This window comes from Canis lupus, chromosome 21 (genome assembly GCF_048164855.1).
Source record: "Canis lupus baileyi chromosome 21, mCanLup2.hap1, whole genome shotgun sequence".
NCBI classification, from domain to species: domain Eukaryota; kingdom Metazoa; phylum Chordata; class Mammalia; order Carnivora; family Canidae; genus Canis; species Canis lupus.
The window spans coordinates 54422800-54446847 of NC_132858.1; the positions used below are offsets into that span (position 1 = coordinate 54422800).

At 64.2% G+C, this 24048-nt stretch overlaps 1 protein-coding gene across 3 annotated transcripts in view; it reads left to right on the forward strand.

Annotated features, from left to right (window-relative positions):
• Positions 1 to 24048, forward strand: part of GRB10 (growth factor receptor bound protein 10) — a 157021-nt gene that overhangs the window by 51686 nt on the left and 81287 nt on the right. For all 3 annotated transcript variants that reach the window (XM_072791706.1, XM_072791707.1, XM_072791708.1), the window contains one exon: positions 1772 to 1861. In XM_072791706.1, the coding sequence (XP_072647807.1) occupies positions 1811 to 1861 (51 nt within the window). In that variant the 5' untranslated portion in view covers positions 1772 to 1810. Of the gene's footprint in view, positions 1 to 1771; positions 1862 to 24048 lie in introns of those variants that run through there.

The window sequence follows — 24048 nt, forward strand, 5'->3', positions numbered from 1 at the left end:
TCCTTCTTAATTTCATTAAGAGAAGCGAGCCCCTTGCTGAATTCTAGTTTTTCCCATAGTAAAGGGCCGTTGGGGAGCTGAGCCCTTCTCGGCCCCAAGCGGAGGAGCAGGACGTCCTTGCTCCCTCGTTGTAGGGGTTCCAGGTATCGATCGCTGCGTCGATCCTCTGGAAGGCGGCCTCGGAGGAGAGCCTGTGTCCTGGAGCACCGGGGTGCCCGCCTGTACCCGGGCCTCCGCCGGGCCGGGGTTTTTGGGGGGGGGGGTGGTCCTGCTGGCAGCGGCCCCGGACATGGTGGGGTGGCCGTCCTGGACTTGTGTCGTTTTCTTCCCACTCTAATGGGGCAACACTGGTGACCACCAGGGCCCCCTGTTGTGAAACCTGCGTTGCTTGGATTCAGATGCCGAGAGCGAAGCGGGGGCCCGGCCACACTTGGTGTGGGCGCTGGGGCACAGTGGACGCACAGGTCACATGGGGGGAGCGAGACCAGGAAGGGGCATTTACGGTTCTGGGTAGCAGGTGGAGAGATGGCTGTAAGTCCAGCGTGGGGCCCGGGAGCCCAGAGGGGCCACTGACTGGGCCATCTTGGAGCGGTGGTGATGGGCGAGAGGCAGCCTGAGGGGGCTTCCTGGAGGAGGTGATCCCTGAGCTCAGTCCTACAGGGTGTAGTAAGTCGGCTGGTGGTGGAGCTGGAAAGACAGCGGCAAGTACAGAAGCTCGGGAAGGCCTCTCGTGGCCAGAAATGATGACTCATTCAGGGGGGCTGGGCCAGAGAGGAGCCGAGGGTCCAGGGCCTGCACCTCTGGGATTGATGACGCTGGGGAGTGTTAGTTGCTGCCGTTCCTGAGATGTTTGCGCGTCTGACGGTTTGCAGAGAAGACGCGGCCACTGTCCCTGGGTCCACACTGCTCTCTGCTTGCTCGCAGAGTAGAGGAAGCATGTGTCTCGGAGGAGCTCCCTTCATGGAAGTTGGGCAGAGCTCTTTATGTGTGTTCAGAGGCAGCGGGGACCCAGCCCGGGTCCAGGCCGACCTGCTGGTCGCCCGTCGCCCCAGCCCCTGTCCTCTGCAGCAGAAGGGAGGGGGCCTTTGTCACACCCCGCCGGGACGCTCATTGCCTGCTCTGGGTGCGTCGGGCGTGCGGGTGGCCCCCCAGTAGATCGCAGGAGGGAAGACGGGGCCTCGCTCCTGCCTGCTAGGAGCTCGCTGCAGGAACTGCTGGGCTTTCTGATGAAGCCGCTGTTAGCCTTCACGGGTTCAGAAGTCGGTTTCTGGGGCTGTTGCTCTCAGAGGTGGTTGCCACGGGACCTTCGGGGAGCAGCTGATGGGGGCGGTTGGATGCCCGTGACGGCGCTGGATCTTGACTGTGGCCCAGGGACCCAGCGCCTCCTCGGGGCCTAGTTGCAATAGGGCTGAAACCATGTTCGCCCAAGGAAGGTAAAGTCTTCGGGGGTGTTAACGTTGTAACGAGGGCAGGAGCCCAGGTCCCTGGGAGCCCCTGAGGGGACGAGCGAGTGGTCAGAGCCGTGGCCAGCGTCCCCCTGGCGTCTGTGACAGCCCCACAGGCCCGGGACCACACGGACACCCCCCCGGGGCTCTGGAGCCTGTGCTTGTGTCAGAGGGAAGGCTGGGCCCCGTGAGCAGACGTCCTGACCGGGTGCCCCACGGCCTGAGCCCTGTCCAGGGGCTGCCCGCTGGGACGGGTCGCTTGCAGTCAAGTGGTGAGCAGCGAACTCGTCCTCTGGTCTGGCTCTGACGGTCTGTCTTTGTTGCAGGTGCTGAGGAGCGGTAAATGTAGCTCGAAGAAGGAACCCATGGCTTTGGCTGGCTGCCCAGATTCCTTCTTGCACCACCCGTACTACCAGGTAGGCGTGAGCGTGGACGGCTGCCGCCAGCACGTGGTGGTGGCCGAGGGCCCGCGCGCAGGCGTAGCTCGTGACCGGCGGGTCCCCATGGGAGGGTGTGCGCCGGGGCTGTTGGCACGGCCCGCAGGGTCCCCGCGTGTCTCCCACGGTTTGCTTTGCTTGGGAGGCCTCATCGCATGTCCTCTCTTTGTCTGTGGCATCTTTGAGACGGTTGTTGTCATCGTCGCTGTGCGGTGTTGCCTCGGAGGCACGGGAGGCGGCGTCGGGAAGGAGCAGGCTCTGGGGCTGTTGCCTGCTGGGCCCCAAAGCTGCGGGTGGCACGTTGCAGCGGTAGCTTGGAGAGTGTCTGTGCAGACACAGCACCCGGGGAGAGGAGTGGGGACAGGGAGGTCTCTTGGCTTAGGCGTGGCTTGCCTTTCAGACACGCAGTCCTCCCTCAGATAATGGGGGGGGGTGTTTGTGCAGGACGAGCTCAGACCCGCTCCTCCGGGGTCTCGAGCTCCTCTCCGTGGGCTGCTGGGTGGGTTTCCCTGGGACGCTTCTCATCTTCTCAACCACGTTTGTGTTTGAACTTTTACTTTTCAATCTGGAGGGGTGTCCCTGAAGGAATGCACAGCCAGGCCTGGTCCGTCTTTTTTTTTTTTTTTTTTAAGATTTTATTTCTTAGAGGGAGAGAATGAGAGAGAGAGAGAAAGCAGGCGCGTGAACAGAGGGCAGAGGGAGAAGCAGACGTCCCCCTGAGCAGGGACGCACACACCCCGTCCCTGGGACTCGATCCCAGGACCCGAGCGGAAGGCAGACGCTTCACCGACCGAGCCCCCCGGGGGCCCCAGGCTTGTCCATCTTTATCAACCCCTCCAGGTCTCCCAGTACTCACGGTCGCTCTCTCGGCCTCTCTCTCCAGCAGAGCTCCCAGGTTTGAGGTCCTTCCGCGTGCCCTCCCCTCGCTCTGACGTTTGCCGATGTCTGCACTTGTTTTCCCCGCCCTGAACCTGTCAAGTCCGCCCTCGGCGATAGTGATGAGCGTTTGCTTGCGCATCACGGTGCTGAGATTCCTTTTTAGTGGTTTTGGGCACGGAGGGAACGTGAGCCTTTAGAGAGGCTGAAAGCTAGGGATGCCATTCGGTGCCACCACTGAGTTGGAGAGAAGGCCGCCGTCGGTCACAAGCCCGAGAAGAGTGCCGCTGCCCTCGCAGAGCTGCCACGGGTGCTGGCGGCAGCGTCGTTCAGCGGGCGAGCTCCGCGTCAGGCCCCCTGCCTTCCGGTGCTCGCGTCCCGGTTCGGAAAGGGGCCTCACCCTGTTGAGCCAAGCTCTGGGCTGCATCCACGGGGCGTGGGTCCCGCTCCCTGGTGGCCACTTAGCTGCGGCCCGTTGTCTGGGTCCAGCCTGTGCGCAGCTCCTGACCTGCTGCCTTGCACTTCACACCGTCACTCCCAGAGGGAGGGGACCAGGGCGCGACGAGGGAAACCACAGCTGGGGGGGAAGGGTGGTCAGCCTGGAAGTCAGTGAGCACCGTCCTGTCCCGCGGGCTGCAGAGTGGAGAGGCCTGATGGAGGGCAGGCTTGATGGCACACGCGCAGGCCCTTTTGCCACCGCCCGCTCCTCGCCACCCCCCCGCCCCGTCTTCAGTTTCCTGCCGGGCAGACGGACAGGGAACAGACACGGAGGGACGATTGCCTCCCCGCACAGACGGGCTGGCCGTGTGTCTTTGCTGACTCAGTGGCCCAAGGCCGCGCTGCAGGAGCCAGGGAGCGGTGGGCGAGTGCGGGGTGGGCAGCCCAGCCCCACGCCGTCCCCCCCGGAGGAAATGCTCGGTCACGCCATTTGGTGGCCTTTGATGGCACAGTCTTCCTCCTGTAAAAACCCAGCAGCCAGACTTGGCAGCTCGCATCCGCCGTTCCTGGAAAATCAGATGACAGTTCCAGAATTTCTCAGAAAATGGGATGATTTACAGTGAGTCCCAGTCTTGAGCAATCTGCAATTACAGCAATTAGAGAAATCTCCCAAGTCTTTATAGAGAAGAGTTTCTTCTGATCTTCAGCGTACGAATGGTTTTCTGATCCTAGCCGCTCCCCCCCCGGAGCTGGGGCTTGGGTGCCTTACAGGGCTCGGTCACCGAGTTGCTGAGATGTAGAGTTTTTTTATGGACACAGAAGCACCCAAATTAGCATGTGCATTAAATTACTGTGCTTTCCGCTGTAGGGACAGAGCCAGCACGTGGGCGGGACGGGCCCCAGGGCTGGTGGAACAGGGGACAGACAGCCACACTTCTAAGACGCAGGTTTTTCCTTTCAAATATGATGCCCTAGTTCTGCGGCCTTGATGGGGACGGGGGGCAGTCACGTAACACCCCCAAAGCTCAGTTTCCCTGCTGGTAAAAAAGGGTGAATGGTGTCCAGGTTACGGGGGGATTGGAGCACCCGCACGGAAGTCACCCGGCCCGGGCCTGGCCGTGTCTCGGATAGTTCCCTCTCATCCTTCGGTGCTCGACTGTGCCGGACGAGGCATCGGGGCCGGGGGGACAGCCTTGCACAAGGCAACCTGATTCCTGGGGCTCGTGAGTCCCGGTGGGGGGAGGCAGACGTGGGACAGCTGGCAAATAAGATGATGAGGCAGGAGGGAGGGAGAGGAGGTCAGGGTGGCCTCCCTGGAGGAAGTGCCCGGGGCAGGACTGGGCAGGACACTCTCCATGGAGGACGGAGGAGGAGGAGAAGCCTGGTCTGGGGGGGCGGGGCCGGAGGTGAGACTTTGCTCAATGAGGAAATGGGGGCGGTTAGAAATAGAGACCACCGTCTGCCCATCGTCTGCAATTTTATTTTTGTTTATTTATTTTTTAAAGATTTTATTTATTTATTCATGAGAGACACACAGAGAGAGAGGCAGAGAGACAGGCAGAGGGAGAAGCAGGCTCCATGTAAGGAGCCCAACGCAGGACTCAATCCTGGGACCCTGAGGTCACGCCCTGGGCTGAATGCGGCGCTAACCGCTGGGCCACCCGGGCATCCCTCGGCTGCAATTATAAAACCTCAAAAGCTCAAGACTTGAGAAGTATTCGCATTTCTCACGTCACAGCAGACCCCGCCTCCACGTGTTCAGGGCACAGTCGCTCCGTTACCAGGCCACCCTGCATCCTGCATGTGCTCGCTCAAACCCAAAGAGTCCTTCATTCCCACTGCACGCAGCCTCCAGGGCTCCGAGGAAGGGACTACGCCCCTGTTACGAGGCCCATTTTATTTACTTACTATAAACAAAAGCCGCGTTTGTTACCCTTAAGAAAAATACACAAAGCAGGAGGCGTGATGGCTTCAGGTTAAAACGTGGGAGTGGAGCGTGGACTGATGCTTCGGCGGCCGGACGCTCGGATGTGAACGTGCCGCAGCTTGTCAGGCCTACTGTCGAATTTCCAAGTATTCACGCGAGAATCGAACTTTACCTTTATAGTTTTGGTTCTTGAGTTCTGAGTCCAAAGCACGGATGCTCGTGCTGGACATCAGACGTCTGAGGAGCGGTCCGTGTGATCCCAGCCGCCCGACGCCTGCTTACCTGCCGCCGGGCGGCCTTCTGAGAGCGGTTTCTGCCTTCTGTCCAGCGCCCCTGCTGTCGCTCCGCTGCATTTCAGCCCCAATTTCCCCAGGCCTGGAACCTTCCCTCCCAGCTCCGGTGCTGGCTGGCCCCCTGCCTGCTTTTGTAAATGAAGTTTTCTGGGAGCACGGCCAGGAGCACAGCCGGGATCATAGCCGGGAGCACGACCGGGAGCACAGCTGGGAGCATAGTTGGGAGCACTGCCGGTATCACAGCCAGGAGCACTGCCAGGAGCACTGCCGGTATCACAGCCCGTATCACAGCCCGTATCACGGCCAGGAGCACGGTCCAGAGCACAGCCGGGAGCACCACCTGGAACACTGCCGGGAGCACAGCCCGGAGCATCGCTGGGAACATAGCCGCTGCTCTGCTCACACCTGCGCTGGCTGCTTTGGACTCCGCGGCTGCCCTCCGCCCTTCGCAGTTGGACGCGCTGTTCCAGCGAGCGCTGCGGGCGGCGGGGCGAGGCCAGAGCGGGCCTCCTTGCGTCCCCGACTCGTCCGACCCGTGGCTCAGGGCGGGGTCGTGGCCCAGAGCCCGAGGTTGGGCCTTCGCTGGCCGAGGGAGGTGTTCGCGGCGTCTGCAGATGTGTGGGCGCAGCCGGATTCCTGCATCTTCTGGCAGCGTCTGCAGGACCTGGGTGAGGACAATACCCCCCCCCCCAGAGTCTTCATGTGGGATCGGTCCCTAGAAATGACTTCCGTTCCCAGAGCCCATCACCACCGTCTGTGTTTTTAGCCAGAGAGGGATCCTGTAGCTTCTTCGCTTTTAGCCTTGCGCAGCCGTGTCTTGGCAGCAGGACGTGTCCACCGGGCTCCCTTTCCCTCCAGAGGTTTGTGGCTGGAGACTCCTGCTCCCCGTGACTCTGCCCCTCGAGGGGAAGGACACACAGGTCCTCCGTCCCGGCCCTCGCATGCCGAGAGCACCCGGGCCGCTAGGACGTCTACCTGGAAGCGCCTTTGCAGAGCGCGCCCAGGGTGCATTCTGAGTCTCCTAACAATGGGGAGACCTTGACAGGGGCTTCGTGAGGCAGAGGAGCCGATTTGGACTCGCTGCAGCGTACCGTGAGCTCGCGTCCGTGTCCGCCTGGCGGGTGTACAACGTCGCCTTGGGGCGGCGGCGCCGTAGGGCGCGCAGCTCTAGAAGAGCCTCATGATGGGACCCGTCACTGTTGTGGGCCGATGGGTGCTGCTCCCCGATGTCCTGGAGCGAGGACGTCGCCTCTGGAAGCAGGGTTAGGGGACCATGCGCATGTGAGGTCCCAGTCTTCTCGACTGTTTGAAATCACTGCAGCGTGTTCACGTAAAAACAGATGGCGTTTGGTTTGCGAAGCCCGTCCGCGTCCTGCCCTGGTGAGCCGCCCCTGCCCGGTCCGGTGGGCCGGCGCCCGCGCAGTGGCTGGTGCTGGTAGGCGGCGCGGCCGCACCGTCAGTGTAGGCGGAATCCGCTGCAGACGCTCTTCCTTGCGCGCAGGGAGTCGCGTGGCTGCCTCACGAGTGACAGGTGGACCGTGGCGGGATGCAGGGACCCCAGAGACCCACCTGCTTCGCCTCCCAGCCGCGGCGGGACAGACAGGTGCCACGGCAGCTGGGGGCCCGCGGACCCTGCACCCTCCCTGGCACACCATGTGGGCTCCTGCAGCCCCAAGCTCACGACTCCGGGCGGTGGTGGGTGGCGGGTCATGGGGAAACCCCCTACGCAGTGCGCTGCTGTCTTGGGGTTAGTCAGGCGGTGCGGCCGCCAGGCTCTCGTCCACTTTGCAGGCTCCCCGGCCCCCAGGAGGAAGCCCCGCCTCGTTCCGTCCCTGGCGTTTGTCGCTGCACATGGGCCCTGAGACGGAGGCGGGAGGGGACTGCGGGGTGACCTCGCTTCAGTTCTCTGGCGCCTGCGATGCAACGTTTCCTTGGCGTCCTCCAATTCTGCATTTATCATCATTTTTATTTTGATCCCGAAGCCCTGAGATGGAGGGCCAACGTGATGACAGGAGCCCGCCCGCCTTCCTGTGAGGCGTGGGCTGGTGGGAAGATGCTGGTGCGCGAGGACGTCCAACCAGGCGGGGTCTGAGCACGGAGATGCTCTAAGTCAGTAAATACACGCTAAAAAAACGTTAAGCGTATATTTGACTTTTGATTAGAGAAAAGGGACGGGCTCCTTTTGGCCCGTGCGTCCTCTTCCCCGCCAGCGCGGCATCGGCTCGACGGCGTCCTTGCAGGCGTGGGCTTGACGTCTGCCGGAGAAAATAATTCTAGAATCACTCAGAGACCAAGTAGCCGCGTTTGTTGTGTCTTTCTGTCTTGGAGGAGTCGTCCACCCTTCAGGCGGGTCTGGTCGGGTGGGAGCTGGGGGTCCGGGGCCAGGGGGGCCGTCCTGCTCTTTCAGGACGTGAGGGTCCCTCCAGCCGTTGGAGCCCAAGGTGGGCTTCCCTGTGGGGAGCAGGTCCCGCAGACGGGCCTCCCCGAGGGGGCCGCGTCCTCGCCCGCCCACGGGCCGTGGAGAACTCGGGGCGACGCGTGTAGAGACCATACAGCCGCGTGAGTGTGGACTCAGTGCCGGACACGTGGCTGTGCATTTTCATTGTCGTACTGCTTCCCGCCTGCCGTGTCTTACGCACAGCGGCCATGCCGGGCGGGCTGGTCCTGTGGTGCCGGCGGACGCAGCCTCCCCCGGTTGGGTTGCGTGGTGCTGGCCCAGCCCCCTCGGGAGGCCCGGGCCACATGCCTGGTTTGCACAGGCTACCGTGTGGGCCTTGGACGCGGGACGCTTGCCCAGGGATGTCCAGCGGTGAACCTGCGGGGGCACCGAGCCCGCCCCGGGTCCTGCCTCCGCCATCGGGTGTCAGCGGCCCACTGTCTGCATCTCATGCCTGCGGCCTGAGGCTCGGGGCTCCACGTCGGGGGCTTCGCTCTGGACTCCCCAGCGGGACCCCCCTCCCGCCTCCAGAGGCTCGACCTTGAGCAGTGGTCGGTCCTGACTGCCCCACAGGCACCTGTCGCGGGGCCACACAGTGAGGGGACAGGCCGACCTGGTTTTCGTCTGATGCTTGAGCTTCACTTTAGTGAAATGGGAGCCACGGGGCCGGGGTAAGGGGACGCGGGGACCCCTGGGACCCCAGCCCACCTGCTGGCCCCTGATGCCCGAGTCTCTGGCAGGAGGAGGTGGCCGAGGAGGCTGTGGTGCATTTGTTTCTAAGATGCGAGCGGACCCTGTCGCAGCATCTCGTGTGGCTCCTGGGGCGGCGAGGCAGGGACTGGGGTCCTCCTGGCGGTGGCCGTCGTGGGGCGAGCGCGCAGCCACGGAGCAAGAAGGCACCTTCTGGGCGTCAGCCTTGTGGAGCGGCCACGCGTCCTCATGGGCCGGCCCCCCTCCCGCGGTCCGCAGATGACGCCTGAGGCCATTGCTCCTGAGGGGTCATCGCTTCCCTGTCACCTGGGTCCCTTTCCAAAGAGGAAGCCAAAGCCATACACGTCCGTCCGACGGGCCTAGTGCAGGCTGCACGTGGTGCCAGCCTCCCCGGGGCTTCCCTGCCGCGCGTGGCTCCTGTTCACGCGAGCTTCCCCCAGGGTTGTGGGGGGGCTGCTGTGGTTTGAGCCGGTCTCCTGGGCCTGGTGCTTGGGGTGAGTGCATAGGATCCTCCCGGGGGCGGGCGGCCCGGCAGCTCCTGCGCTGCGAGGGGCAAGGGGGATCTGGAGAAGGGGTCCCGACGGCTCGTTGCCCACAAGGCGCAGTCAGGGGTTGCGGACGAGCCCCCGGGGACACTGCGGGTTGGACAGGCAGGCAGAGGTGGCCGTGGAAACAGAAGCCGCGGTGCGGGGGCCCGTCACCCCGGCTGACCCGGAGCCACCCGGCAGGGAGCCTGCAGCCCCTCTCGCCCCGCGCCCTCCTGGTCCGCGGGGACGCGCTGTCCGACGGCTCCGACGTCCGCGCCTTTGCTCCAGGCGGTTCCTCTGGTGTCGCCCCGACGCTGCCTCGCCCCCTGGAGCCGTGTGCGTCCCATCTCCACCGGCCACGGTCCGTCCCCATTGTTCCCCGTCCCCCCGTGTGGCCTTGAGGACACAGGGCAGGCGTGTTCGCTGTGTGCTGGACCCTCTGCGGGGTCGCGATGTCAGGCTGGCCTGGCGCCTGTGACGGGAGACGCTGCCTGCCAGCCCGGGTCACAACCTCGGGGCCGCACCCTGCGCTGTTGCACCTGTCGGTGGCTGGAGAGCAGGCGTGTGGGGCTGGGGGGGGCAGCCGGGCAGGAAGGCAGTGGGCTGGGGCGCACGTGATGGTGACACCGGGCTTCGGGCCCTGGTCCCTGTGGGCTGCTCAGAGTGGGCAGCCCGGCCCTGGCCACCAGCCGCCACCAGGCTGCTCGCTGTCACCTGCCGCGGGGCCTGCCAGCGAGGCGTGGACGCTTCCCTTGCCTGCAGTTGCACGTCCGGGGTGCGTTCTGGGTGCCCGCCGGATGCTGACTGCCGTCCGAGTCGGCCCCGTGGCCTGGGAGGCCCTGCCTGGGGTGGCCGCGGTGCACAGGTCACCCTGCCACTGAGGCCGTGGGGCCCTCTGGGTGCCTCACATGCACCTGTGCCCCCAGGTGCTGCCCGGCTCTCAGGGAGCGCTCTGTCTCTGCGGGGGTCGTGGCCAGGCCTCCCGGGTAGGTCACGGCCCGTCCCCTGTGCTTCGTGTGGCGCATGCATCCGGGGTCCCCCTGCCCCCGGCCCAGGGGAGGCTGTCACAGTGGTGGAGGCGGGGCTGTGGGGCTCTGTGGCGAGGTCGGTTTGGGCTTGGAAAGCAGGGAGCTGTGGGTGTCCTGGTTCCCAGGGTGTCCCTCTCAGGCTGTGTGGCCGGCGGCGGTGCCCCGGGGGGGCCACGGCCGCTGCGCCTCGAGGCCCGAGAGCGCCTGCCGCGTGCTGACAGTCCCAGGCGACGTCCCGGATGGGGACCTGTCACTCCCGTCTTCCAGGAGGGGGGCCGACCGCGCACAAGGCCCTCGGGTCTGGGTGTGTGAGACGTGGCGAGGGAGCGGCGGCCGTCCTACCCCCTGTCGCTAGAAGGACGGCGCACGGGGGGCTGCCCTGGTGGGTCCCGGCGCCCAGAACCTGTGTGTTCCCTCCGCACCCAGGGTGGGACCCACTGGGGACCCTGACAGGGCGCCCACCCGCCAGCCCTGCGGCGGAGTCCACGAGCACCAAATGCAGCAACAGGCCAACAGGTAGTCGCAACTGGGGGTTTGGTTTTTTTGGGCGTTTTGTTTGTTTTTAATGCTACATATTGACAGAAACAGGAACTTAAAAATCATCCGTTTCGGTAAAGCGCCTGCAGTAGTGGAGCCTTGAGCTTTTAAACTTTGTTGAATTTCCCGTGTAGGGGCCTGGGGGCTCGGTGGGTGATGCATCTGCCTCTCAGGGTCCTGAGATCGAGTCTCGCTCCGGGGGGGGGGGTTGCGTCTCCCTCTTCCCCTCCCCAACTCATGTGCGTGCTCTTTCTCGCTCTCGCTCTCTCTCTCTCTCAAATAAATAAAATATCCTTTTTGAAATAAATTTCCTATTTGAGTGTTGGGAGTGGGGTAGGTTCGGTTCTGTCCCTCGATTCCCGTGTGGCGGCCTGCGTGGGCCCCTTATTGTCACTTGTTCTCTTTTCCTCCGCGGGCTGTGCCTCACCTGGGGTGGGGGGGGGCTGCTCCCCTGTGCTCGCCGCCCCGGCCCAGGGCCCCTGCCTCCCCGCCGCGCGTCATCGCTCGCTCGGGCTCAGCCTGGCGGTTCCCCAGCACAGGCTACATATTTAGGCGTGGGAGCGGGACCCCGACAAAACATACTACTTTTTTTTTCTTTTATACTAGGAAGACACCCAAAACCCCAGGAGGTGTCGGAAGCTCTATTAATTGGCAATGAGCAGCATTCTTGACCTCAGAGAGCTTTTCCCATAATTGATCTTTAAAGAATAAACACTTAGGTGATTCTGAGGTTTCCTCTTACTGAACTTTCTGGCGCCCTGCGTGCGGTGGGTGAGGCTTTTTGGGAAAGGATGGGAAGCCTGGCATTCTGCTTCCTGCAGGTGGACAGACGGAGGGAGGGAGGGAGGGTGGGGCACGCTTTTCACCCCCGACCTGGCCCACGGTGCTTGGGTGGGGGGTGGATGCTCCGCCAGCTGTTGCTGGAACCTGGGAGCCCATTTATGACAAAGGGACTGGACGGGAACACTTGGTAGGGGAGCTTTAAAAAACTGGAAGGTAAACGATCAAAGGGCCATAAACTCACGGAAAAGCAGGTGCCTCCGTTGTTGGTACATTGCGGGTGGGATAAAAGTGCAGGAAGCCAGGTGGCGCGGTGATTTCCCAGGGGAGCCGGCTGGGGGCTGGTGTCCTCGTCCACATCCCTCACGAGCTTGCCTCGCGCGGGCGGCCGCTCCCGCTGCACCAAGGGCCCTCCCGCCACCAGCGGCGCCCTGGCAGCCCGCGGGCTCCTTACTCCTCCTCTCCAGGGAGGTCCTCCCTCCTCTCACTTAGGTCGCGGCTCGCTCCCCCGCTTACCTGCCCTGCGCTTTCCCACGATCCTTCCACACGCCGCCCTCTGAACTCCTCCACAAGAGAGTGGCACAGTGAGGTCCTTGCTTACTGTCCGCCTTGTCCCGATGGCCTGTTGCACCAAGAGCATGGGTCTGAGCCTCGTGAAGACCGGGTGTGCCTCTCCGGTCCTTAGGCGGCGAGGTGGTCAGATAGCAGAGTCTCGAGCCCTGGGGTCAGTGAGGCTGTGCCAGGCTGCTGGAGGTCCCGGCCCTCGACGGGCTTGTGAGTGGCCGTCGGCGGTCACAGACATCTCCGCGTTGGTTCGAAAAGCTGGGAGCTCTGAGAAGCAGTTTGAGCTTCCCCACCTTCTTGGGCTGATTGCCAGCAGGGTCGCGGGGTGTCCTGGGGAACCAGGCACTAACGTGCATCCGAAAAACCTGCTTCTTCGTGAGCACATGGCTGTGGAGTGGATTTCGATGTCTGACTTCCGGGGCGGGGGTCTCGGGTGCAGCGCAGACGGACGCTGCGGACTTCGGCGGCCCTGGGCTGGACCCTGTCCCCTGGGCGTGGCGTGAGGATGCCCCCATCATGCCTGCCCTGCTTGCTGTGCGACATGGACCCACAGCCCCTTTTGAGCAACCCCGAGTCTGCCTCAGGGCGAGCCGTGGGCGCCTGAGCCTAGGACACCGCAGTGGCCAGAGTGCATTTAGGAGGCCAAGTCCTCAGGGTGCGGCAGGAGAGCGGGGGTGTGGGCAGGACGTCGGAGCCGCCCCTTCTGTCTGGCCTGAGCGTCTGCCGCAGGGGCGGCCAGTGGGGATAGGGGTCCCCGGAGTATTTCTGGGGACCAGTGCGATGGCAGCATTTCAGAACACGCAGGTTTCAGATATAATTAACATGTCTCATCATTGCCTCCTGTCCCTTCCCCACCCTCCTGGCCAGCTGGGCGGCCGGCCTTCGGGTCGGCATGCAGTGTCCTTTTGCGCAGATGCTTCGGTCGCCGGTGGACACTGTCATAGGAGCCTGTCTGTGTGGCAGCCTGGCACTTGGCCTGCTGGGCTGCGACATTCGTGCAGTCTGTACCCTGAGCGTCCTGTCTCACGGGGCTCCCTGGCGCCTGGGGCTTTCCTGGAGTGGAGGGGCCTGTGTGGTTCCCAGCAACTGCTTTCGGGGCCGGTGTGGCCCAGGGTCCGCTGACAGCTGTCAGGACCGCGGTATTGCCCCTTGGGGCTCCCCCGAGGTTGGTGCCAGGGCAGGGTTAACAGCGCCCTGGATCAGTATTCTCAGTGGGTCCGGGGAGCCTGCTGGTCCGGGGACCCCGCTGTAGGGAAGGAGGTCTGGGGTCCGAGTGACAGCAGACAGCTTCAGCAAACCCGTTGTGGGTCCCGGAACATGAAGAAGCCCAGGTGTGACCTGCTGATGCTGAGCAAGGATCACCACCGCGCGGGGGCTCCAAGGTAAAGAAACGTGTCGCGGGGCAGGCCTGGCCGAAGCGTTATCTGTGGATTATCTGTGTGTGCACGGTGTCCGTCCTGGTGCGTGTATTGCCCACGCATGCATGCGCTCGTCCACACACGCGCCCGTCTTCTGGGCATGAGGCCTTTGCTCGCGGGCCGGGGAGCTCGGGCCTTCAGCCGACCTGCGTGCCGGTGAGGCCCTGCTGGGGTTGAAGCTGCAGTGGCCCTGCCACTTGTGGGGCGCTGTCACCCGCCTGCTTTCCGGGTGTGCAGGGGTGAGCGTGACCCTGAAGGAGCCCCCTCTGCGCCGCCCCTGCGCCGCCCCTGCCCCCCCACGAGCTGGAGCAGAGTGGGGTTCCCGTCACCAGGGTTGGTGCAGGGGCCTGGGGTCTGCACACCTCGCCACAGGCGGTCTCCCCAGCAAGCCCTTTGACGTGGGTGCTGTTCCCCGCGTGGCCTGTGGGGACCCTGAGTCCCAGAGGCCTGCATCCACTTCCCTCGCTGGAGCCCAGTAGCTGGGGAGTGAGGGTGCCGGCCGGGCCTGTCCTGGAGGCTGGCTCACTCTCCGCCTCCTGAGCACATGTGGACGGGCTCTCACGTCCCTGCCTCCCGGGTCATCTTTGCTGTTTGCCCGGTGACCTGCGTGTCTCTGCTGATGCCTTGTGTCGCGACAAACCCCACTTTCTCTTCATGCCTGCTGGATTTGGATTGTGGTCAGACGTGGTGGAGGCCTGGGGTTGGTTTTTTTTGTTCTTCAAGACTTTATTTATTTATCCACGAGAGAGGCAGAGGCACAGGCAGAGGAAGAAGCAGGCTCCATGCAGGGAGCCCGATGTGGGACTTGATCCCAGGACCCCGGGGTCACACCCTGGGCTGGAGGCAGACGCTCAATCCTTGAGCCCCCCGGGTGTCCTTAGCCCTGTTTTTTCCCTCTGCCTTTTAGCGTTGCTGTAACGATGGGGGGATTTCTTACGGGAGCAGGGAGCTTCCGACGTGGCCGTTGGGTCCTTCTGCAGCTTGCTCCCTGTGCCCGGGCCTGCTGGGCCTGACAGCAGGCCTCCCTTGCCCTCAGCACCCAGGCAAGACCTTTCTAGAGCTCAGTTCCGTGCGGCTCGTGCAGGAGCTTCTCCGTCATGGCTGCAGGGGGTGCACCTTTGCCTGCCGCGTGTGCTTGGGGGTCCTGCTGCTTTCCCAGGGTTCTCGCCCTGCCCGCAAAGTCGCCTGACGTGCGCACAGTAGCCAGCACCCGGTGGACGGTGGACCCGGCACCCCATGCAGGTGTCCCCGGCTCCACGTGTGTGTCCCGGGAGGCCCCCCAGGTTTGCAGGGGACCCCTGGTTCGTGTCGCAGGCCGTGGGTGCTCCGGGCAGCGACTGTGTCCCAGGGGTTCTGTCCCGGGCTGCCGGCTCTCCGATACACGGAAACCATCTCCACTTCACTTACTAGGGCGAGAGGGTCCGTTCGCCCTTGAGATTCCGTCCTGGGGGCGGCTCGGAGCTGCCCCACGCCGCCGGCGCCGTGGTCCTCGGACGAGGTGAGGCCCAGCACGTCTTCCGCCGCGGCCAGAATCAGCCTGGGAGCCTGTGCAGAGGCCTCCCTCCGCAGAGGACGGAGAACCAGGAGAGAGGGGGTTGATCTGCGCAGAATCACGGGGTTTGTCGCGCTGGCGACGCGGGAACCCGGGGCTCACGGCGCAGTGAGGGTCCCCGGTGACCTGCCGGGGCTGGGACCCGCGGTGCTCCTGACCCCGCCTGGGCTGCTGTGCCCGGGGCCTTGTGGCTCCACCGCTTCGTCCCGGCTGCTCGCCCCACACGCAGCCCCGTGGGAGGAAGGCCTGGGAGCCGCGGCCCGCAGATTCTGGAAGCCCCTTCCTGCCCCTCCCTGCCCTCCCGCCTGCCCCCTGGAGACCCTTACAGCTGGCTCGGGTGGGGTGTGGTCGGGGCCCAGGCTGCAGCTCGGGGCCCCGGGTCGCCGCTCACCCCTGGCCTGGCCTCCGCCTGCCCGAGAGGGACGTGCTAGTGGGGAAGAGCCGCCCCCCCGCCCCCCGGATTACATCAGATTAAACCCTGGGGCTTTTTCCTGGGCCCGCAGGACAAATGAGAACCCTTGCTAGCTTTTGAAATGTTTTCAGAAAGTTCGAGGAAGAGATGCCTGCCCTTGTTCTGCCACCTGGGGGCACGCGGTGGGGGAGGGCCGTGCGCCGCCATGTGCGGGTGCCCTGCGGGAATGGGGCCCGGTCCCGGGGGTCCCTCCCGCCTCGGGGCACGTGCTTCCCGCCCGGGTTTGAGCCGAGGTGTTGCCGGTGGTGTCGCCAAGGGCAGGCTGGCGGGCAGAGGCTCTGCGCCCCACCGGGAGGCCTCAGGGCGGCCCCGCGGCCCGACCAGCGAGCTCAAGGCCTGAGAGGCCGAGGGACTATGGCCAGGGCCAGGTCCCCGGGACTTTGAATTCACGCGGCCTCGTGTTCACGTCTGTGCTTCGTCCTTTCAGTCCAGGCCTGCGTGTAGCGGGGGGACTTGATTCCCTTTGCCTCCGGGGGAGGGCTCAGCTCGTCGGTGGCCCTTCGGCCTGGGCCCCCGAGCCCCCGGATGCTCAGGGCATGCGGTCTGTGCCGGGGAGGGGACAGCAGGGAACTGCCCCTCTTCCAGAGCTTGGGGTCCCGGTTGGCCAGCGGTCGCAGGGCCAGGATCAGAGCACATCTGATTCCGTTTGGAAGTTCGTGGTTTATCAGAACGATGTCATCGCCGCGCTGGGTTTGACCCCCGGGAACCACCCTGAGGGCCCCGATCGTCTGCCCCGTTAATCAGCAGCCCAGACTTCTGTGTTGTCGCCTGCCCCGGGCTGCTAGGGCGGCGAAGACCCTGACGCCCGTCCAGGTGCTCCCTGCCCGCCGTTCTGACAGATTCGCGATATGTTAGCGCCTGCGGATGTTTCGGTCTCTGTTTTCTCACCCAGAGAACAGACTGAGGGGCAGCGGGGGAGGGACTTGGCGCCTGATGATCCCATGTCCCTGGTGTGCTGCTCCCGCCGCCTGCTGGCCCGGCCAGCTGCCCCGCCTCCCTGGTCGTCTTGTCCAGGGGCCACAGGGGTCCGGCCCCCCCGGGAGCGGGTTGGGGCGAAAGAGGAGAAGAGGGCATGTCGAGTGCTGGGGGGTCCTCGCACACGGGGACCCTCGGCGCCCTGAACAAGCTGCACCTGCTCGTCTGTTAGGTCATGTGGGGCAGTTGTGCGGCGCCGCGTGACCCAGGCAGTAGGAAGGTGCTCGTCGGCCTGGAGTCCTTGGTCCCCCCAGGACGGGGTGAGATGCCTGGCACCCCGACTCCCCGGCCGGGGCCCACGGCTGCCCGAGGGCTCCCCCGATTGCAGGGTTGTGAGTTCAAGCCCCACGTTGGGCTCCATGCTGGGCACGGGGCCTCCTTTAAATAAAAGTTACAACAGCGTTTTAGTTTCGAGATGGGCCGCTGGTTGCACTTCAGTCAGTAGGTTAATGACTTTGGAAAACCAGCCTCGTATGAAAGCCAGAGCGGACGGTCGAATCTGAGATGCAGGACACCTGGGGCCGTCCTCACCGCCGGGAGCGCGGGCGCCATCGTGTTTCTTGTTGGTTAAGGTTTCACGGACTTGGAGCATCCGGCTCCTTTTCTGAACCCTCCCCCGTTAGGGTTCCTGAGACGCAGGCCCCTTGGGAAATTGTGGGTCTGACCTCTGACCCCCGGCAGGCCTCTGGGGTGATGGCTGTCCGTCTGTCCCTGCGGGCTCCTTCCCGCAGCAAAGCCGGGGCCTCAGTACCAGCCGTTTGTAGCTGGTTCCCCTGGGAGGCGCGTCCAGAGTTGAAGTCCTGGGTGTAGCCGAGGGCCGTGCACGTGCGAAGGCCTGGTTTCCCTTTGGGGGCTGCAGGGGGGCGGGGCGAGCAGGAACACAAGCCCTGCAGGCGATCGGGGTGGGGTTGGGGTTGGCGGGGTGGGGCTGAGGTCCTGCAGGACCGTCGGGGACCCAGGCAGAGCACGGGGAGAAGCAGAGACGGTGAGGACAGGCCCGTCTCCTCTTGCCAGCGCTGTGCCAACGACACGCGGCCCGTGGGCGGGCTTTGGGGTCCGTGTGTCCTGTGGGGCAGACTTGAGAATCCTGCTGTGGTCTCCAGGTTCTAGGAGGGGTGAAGCCCTCGTGGGCTCTCGCCCGAGTATTTCCACTGTGGCAGTGAGTGGGGGCAGGGCTGAGAAGGCCACTTCGTCCTCCTGGAGCGTGAGCCTTTGGCCTCCTCAGTTTTCCCGTGAGCTGTCCTGTTCTCTGCATCGACGGCTGGTGGCTGAGAGCAGGGTCCCCAGATTCCCGAAGCGTGCCCTGGGGGTCTGACCTCTTCCCGGTTCTCAGAGCGCTGGCCCGGGGCCCGGGATCCGGGTCACAGACGCTCCGCCAGCTTCTGCTTTGCTTGGGACTTGCTCTGAGAAGGGAAAACTGAAGGGAAGTCAGGTGCGAGGTTAAGGGAACTTGCCTTATGTGATCACGCGTGTACATCCGGTTTGCTGTTGACGAGTGACCCTCGGCCGGGTCCTTAGGCTGAAGAGGGTGGTGGGGGAAGTGAAGGTGGGAGTCTTGGTGGAGGAGGAGGAGGAAGAGGAAGGGGAAGGGGAAGAGGAGGAGGAGGGATGAGCAGGTGCAGGAGGGGGAGGAGGGATGAGCAGGTGCAGGAGGAGGGATGAGCAGATGCAGGTGGAGGAGGAGGTTATGCAGGTACAGGAGGAGGAGCCGAAGGAGATGGAGGTGGGGGGGGGGGGACACAGGCGAGTGCAGGTGCGTGAATCCCAGCGTGGAACGTCCTCACGTGCTTCACCCGTGCGTGGTGCTGCGCCCTCCCCCGGCCCTGAGGTGACCGCAGCCCGGGAAACCTGCGTTCCCTGCCCCCCGCCGCGCGTGTCCGAGATCCGGGCGCCGGCGCTCCTCCCCTGGGGCCGGCAGCCACCCGCCATGGGAATGCCGCCTCCACGGACAGGGAGAGCGCGACGCTGCTGAGGCCTCTGGGGAGAAGCGTGCGTGAGATGAACAGGCTTGGGGCCGAGGTTTCTCAGAAAGCGGTGGAAATGGTGTAAACTTAGGTCGTGGCGGGAGTCGTGCAGGTGCCCTAGGGTCCCAGCGTGGGCGGGGTGTGCGTCACCTCAGGTACATTGGAGGATGTCCCCTGGCGCCTGGCAGCCACCTGCGTGATGGACACGTGCTCCTGTGCCTGGCGCTGGCACGCGCAGCGGGTGTGAGGCTGCCCACGCCTGTGCTGCTTTGGCCTCGAAGGGCGCGGAGCGGGGCGTGGACGTGCGGGGGTTTCTCGTAGATGGTAGACGGTGCTTTCCGCGTGGGGCCGGACGTGGTCCCGCCGCAGATGCGGTCAGTCGCGTGTTCTTCTCTTGCGGGAAGCTCGTCCCTCCGTGGGTTTCAATTCCGACGCGTTCGACGGCCTTACCTGGGTTGTGCAGCCCACGACCGCAGCCCCGCAAGTGTGTTCCCATCCAGGTGTTCGGGGCGTGGGCTTGCTGTGTGGCGGGGCCGGGGTCCCGGGGGCGGTGGTGGGGCCCGCGCCAGGCTGTCACTCCTGGGCCCGACGGTGGGGTTTGCTGGGGCAGCTGCGGGGAAGGCCGTGGGGGCGCTGGGCGAGCCGCGTGAGCCTTTACCCCCCGCAGCCCGGGGGTGGGCGTCCCTGGACGGGCCCTGGCCCCGGCCCACAGCCGCCCCCAGCGGCGGCAGCGGCATGGGTGGTTTGGTGCCCATGGAGCGTGGACGTTTGCGTGGATGTTTCCGTTTCCACGTTTTGCTGGTTGAAGACGTTTCGCGTCCCCTCGCGACGTGCCCTTTGGGTTGTGTAGCGAGTGAGGCAGGGCGCCCTTGTCTGTTCAGGTCCCCGAGGAGGTCGTGCGGCGGGCGGGGCCTCCCCGACACCACGAGAGACAGGTGTCGCCTGCGGACCTTGCGTCTGCTGTTTGGTGTCGGGGGCAGCGCCTGCTCTCACGGCCGAGTCTACCGCCGGACACCCCTTGCTCCGCGCTCTCCTTTCCTCCTCCGAGCCCGTGTGACGCCGCCGCCAGCCGGCCCCACGGAAGCGCAGGTGCACGAGGGCACACAGGCAGCGGGCACCCCAGGGGCTGGCTCAGAGTGTGCCTGCGGCCGATGCGCGGTCCTTACCCGGCAGGCCCCATGCTGACCGCGACACTGCCAGTCACTGAGACCCCCCGCCCCAACGCTCGCCAGGGCCTCTTGCTTTTTTAAGTAAGGAAACTGCTCCATCCACCCCGTGAACGTTCCCCATCTCGAGAGCCGGGTCCGACGTGGGCCTCGGGTGCTGGTGGCACCCAGTGTGGCAACGAGCCATTCAGGGCCCCTGCACAGGCTGTGCGGGCGGCTGACGCGCACGGGTCTCCCTCTGGGTGGGCCTGGGACACGCTCTTCTTGCTGGTTGGGGTGCGCCCTGTGACAGCGCTCCGTGGCCCCCTCCTCCCCCTCCCTGCACCCTCACCATCTCCTTGGGGAGCCCCCTTCTCCCCCTCCCTGCACCCTCACCATCTCTCTGGGGGGGCAGAGGCATCCCTGTCCCACATCTGGGGACGTCAGTGAGCAGGGAGGGGTGTGCACTGGCCAACTCGTCCTCCTTACCTTCCGCTGTGGATTAAAGAGCACCGCAGCACTGGGAGTGCGAGACCATTTCATCTGGGCTGTCAGAGAAGGCTCCAGAAGGAGGTGGCTTCCCGGCAGGGCCTGGGGGATGAGCGCGCAGAGCGTGTGGAGGGCCAGGCAGAGAACGTTCCAGGTAGCTCAGCGTCCCCAGGCAGAGCAGGACGGGGAGGCCTGCCCGTGGTGAGCTGTGCCTTTGAACTGGAGGGAAGCCAGGTGGAAGGCGGCTGCTGGAACCTTCCATGGAAGCGAACCACGCGGGGTGAGGAGCTGGGGCTCCACCCACCCCCGGAGTCGGGAGCTCACGGCCCGCAGGCCTGGAGTCTGCATCTCCCAGCAGTGCTTCCTGGAGGGGCTGGCGCCCTGGGCTGAGACCTAACAGTGACACCCGCTGCCCTGCCCGCCAGGACCCGGCCTCACACCCCAGCGCGAGGTGCTTTTTCCACGTGATCTTTGAAACTTTGGGCTCTTGGGTAGCAGAGCGGGGGCGAGAAGCACCTGCCTCCATGGGCAGGGGTCTCTGCGTGTCGGGGGGCGAGAGAGAGAGCGCTCCAGGGAAGGGGCTGGAGGCCTCTGGACAAGCCTGGGCCCAGCAAGAGGCAGAAGGAGTGAGGCTGGGGGGGCGGTGGGCACTCACCACCCCTGGAAGTGTGACACAGCAAGGAACCTTCTAGAAGACAGCACCGCCCAGCTGGAGGATCAGTCCCTCATCCCGTCTTCCCCTCACTCTCCCCACAGCCGAGTCCTGTGGGGCCCCTGGATCCCGCCCCTGCGGGGTCATCAGCCCCTGTCCTGGCCCCCCGACGTGGGTGGGAAGATATCCGCAAAGTTACCCCATCTGGAGGCCACTGCGCCTCCTCTCAGGGAGGCAGGATTCCTGCCCCACCGCTCTGGATGCCGCCTCTGACTTCAGAGACTCTTTCTCCAGCCGAGGGGGGCTGGGGTCCCGGCCCAGATAGCGATGTGACCCGCCGCTGGCAGAGGGGCTCGCCCGGGCGCCCAGCTCCCCTCCAGGTAGGCAGCCCAGGCCCTAAGGGCCTTGGTCAAGGGACACCCGCCCTCGCCGCTGGCAGCCGCTTGGCCCAAATCCTGGACTCGGCCCCCAAGGCCGTGGGGCGGGCGGACGCCCTGCTGTGCTGGCTGCTGACCCCACGGGAGGCCCGCTGACCTGGACCCGCACCAACGGGACCGAGCCGCCCAGGGGCAAGCCCACAAGCCCACCACTCCTGTCCCCGTGTCCACGACCCCGAGCCGGGCCCAGGGCCACCGTTGGCCTCTGGAGAGCGCAGGGACGTTCGCGCCCGGCCTTGCACGCCGGCTTTGTGCTATAGACACTAGCGTTTTTCGTACTATGATGCCTTTTCCCGCTTCTTGGGGTAAGAGGCTTCTTGTCTGTAGCTTCTACCTGTTGAGGTTTTTATGTTTGTTTTTTGTTTGTTTTTGAGTCTTACGTACGAGACACACGGACACCAAAGGACGGTTAGTTGGACTGAGATTCCGGTTTCGCGGGACGTCCTGTGTCTGCATTTGCTAAACCCGGTGACAAAGTTGCCTAAATGAGGTCTAGAGGTTACTTGTCTTCCACGTAGACGTCTCCACGGGGTCAGGCGTGCTTCCACTGACAAGGGGGTGCTCAGGGACCGCGGTACGTGCAGGGGGTGACGGGGTCTGGGACGGGGACAGAGTCTGCGCAGGGGACGCCGCAGCAGGACAGGCTGGGTGGGGCCTGGGCTCCAGGGAGGCTGTGTCCCTGGTTTACCCTCTCCCGGCGCACATCTGATTTCAACTGGATGGCTCACCAGCAGCGCCCGTACCCGTAGTGGGTCGCACTGCTCCTTTGCGTGGAAGTAAATACTCCAGAAGAGAAGGTGTACTCGCTTAGGCGACCCTTGAAACGAAGCTAGAAGAACAGGGCGATCCACGCAGGAGCAGCAACAGGGGACGTGTGTGCCAGGGACCAGGTGTCAGAGGCCGTGCAGGTGGAGATCATGGCCGCGGCCCAGGAACGGCTCATGTGGGGCCCACGTGTGACTGTGGGATGAAGGCGACCTTCCGGGTCGGGCACAGCGGGTTTCTGGTCTCCCCTCTTCCCGTCCGCGTGAGCTAAGGTCTGAGACATGAACGGGGAACACCCCCAGCTGGAAGAAAGGCCAGGACAGAACCTCCGCGGGGGCTCTCCGGTTTCCTCGAGGGGATGAGGGCGGCGGTCACCTGCAGAGGGACCCCAGAAACGAGGCTCAGGGCACCTGCTTACGCTCAATTGCATTTCTGAGAATCAACCATTCCGTTAAAACCACAGGCCAACGGGATGGGAAAGGCGTTTATGACACGCGTGGGCCAACTGCTCCCTGCGCGTGGGGGCTCATGCAGGAAGAGCCCTGACGAGCAAGCCGGGGTCTGGGGCTTGGAGGGCGGCGCGTCCCTGAGCCCTGGCTTGGCACTTGGTGCTGAGCGTGAACCCTCCAGCCACCCCGGGGGGGTCACCTCCCTGTGTCACAGCTGCACCGACAGGTTGACTCAGACTCCAGAGACCCGGCCCCACGGAGCTCGGCTCCTGAGGGCGGGTGGGCTTGGCTTGATGGCAAAGCCCTCGGGCCCTCCGGCGCCCCTGCAGCTGACCCGTCACAGGGGGTCCCGGGGAAGCAGGACAAGGGCTAAGAAGCTCTGGAGAATGGTCAGCCTCCGTATTGAAGACCCGCATTGAGGGACACCCGGGGGGCTCAGTGGTTGAGCATCTGCCTTTGGCCCAGGGCGTGACCCCAGGGTCCTGGGATCGAGTCCCACGTCGGGCTCCTTGTGAAGAGCCTGCTTCTCCCTCTGCCTGTGTCTCTGCCTCTCTCTGTGTCTCTCATGAATAAATAAATAAATAAAATATTTTAAAAGACCCGCATTGAAAACCACAGGTCCAGGCCATGGTTTAGCTCCGGGATTGGCCAGAAAAATTTCCCGAAAAATCAGCAGTCTCTGTCCGCCGCAGATGCTATGAAACGGTCAGTTCTCCTCTATTTTGGGTGGAAGGGTGAAGTGCGTGGACAAGATTCTTGACTACGTATCTAGGCTCAGAGCAAAAAAATAAAAAAATAAAAATAAAAATACGTGGGAAGCCTTTGGCCCAGTGGTTCTACTGCTTCCTGGGATCCGATGCAAATAATTGGAGATGTGGACAGACTCGGACACGCCGAGTTGTTGATTAGATTGTTACTGATGCTGAGGCTTGCAAGGGCTGCAGGTGTTGACTAGAGTCACTTAGTATCTGGGGAAAAAAAAATTTACCAAGGTTTTAAAATAGCATCTTGTGTTAATGGAGGAGGGGGAGAGGCAGGACCGCGATCATTCACCCCGGTGATTTCCAGGGTCCCGCGGTGCACACCGGCCGTGCAGAGTCCACGGGTGTGCAGCCTGTTACCCTACCTGCTGTCCTCGGACTCAGGCTCATTCTTATTGTACCTCTGCTCTGTTTCCCAAAAAAATGGCCTGCGTGTTTTAAAATCTGGAGGAGAAAAAAAAATATTTACCCCCGGTGGTAAAGAGCGGATTGGGAGGATGGATGCTGGCCGTGGCATTGCAGACACGAGGCGGGGGGCCTCAGCACGGGGGCTGCGCTGCAGGTGGGGGTCCGGGCGCCGGGCGGCATCAGGTTGTGCACTGACCTGACCACCCGGCTCTGTCCTCGGCACCTCGGCGGGGCTCCCGGGTGGCTTCGCTCCTGCCTCCGGACCCCGTGTCCTGCAGGCCAGCCCTCCCCTCATTCCTAACCAGGAGCTTGGTCCTTCTCTGGCCGCGCGCTTACCGGTACGGCGCGGATTCACGGGGTCACCCCGCTCGTCCCCGCCGTGGAGCGGCCCAGGGCTTGGCAGCGCCGAGGGAGATGCCCTGCGGCCGTGGGGAATTTCAGAACGACGGGCTCAAGTTTAGCGACACGTGTCACTTGATGAGGAATCCCGTTTTCCATCAGGGTCGCTTGTAACCCCCACGTGGTCCGAGTGTAGCCTGTACGTTCCCGGCGAGAAACTCC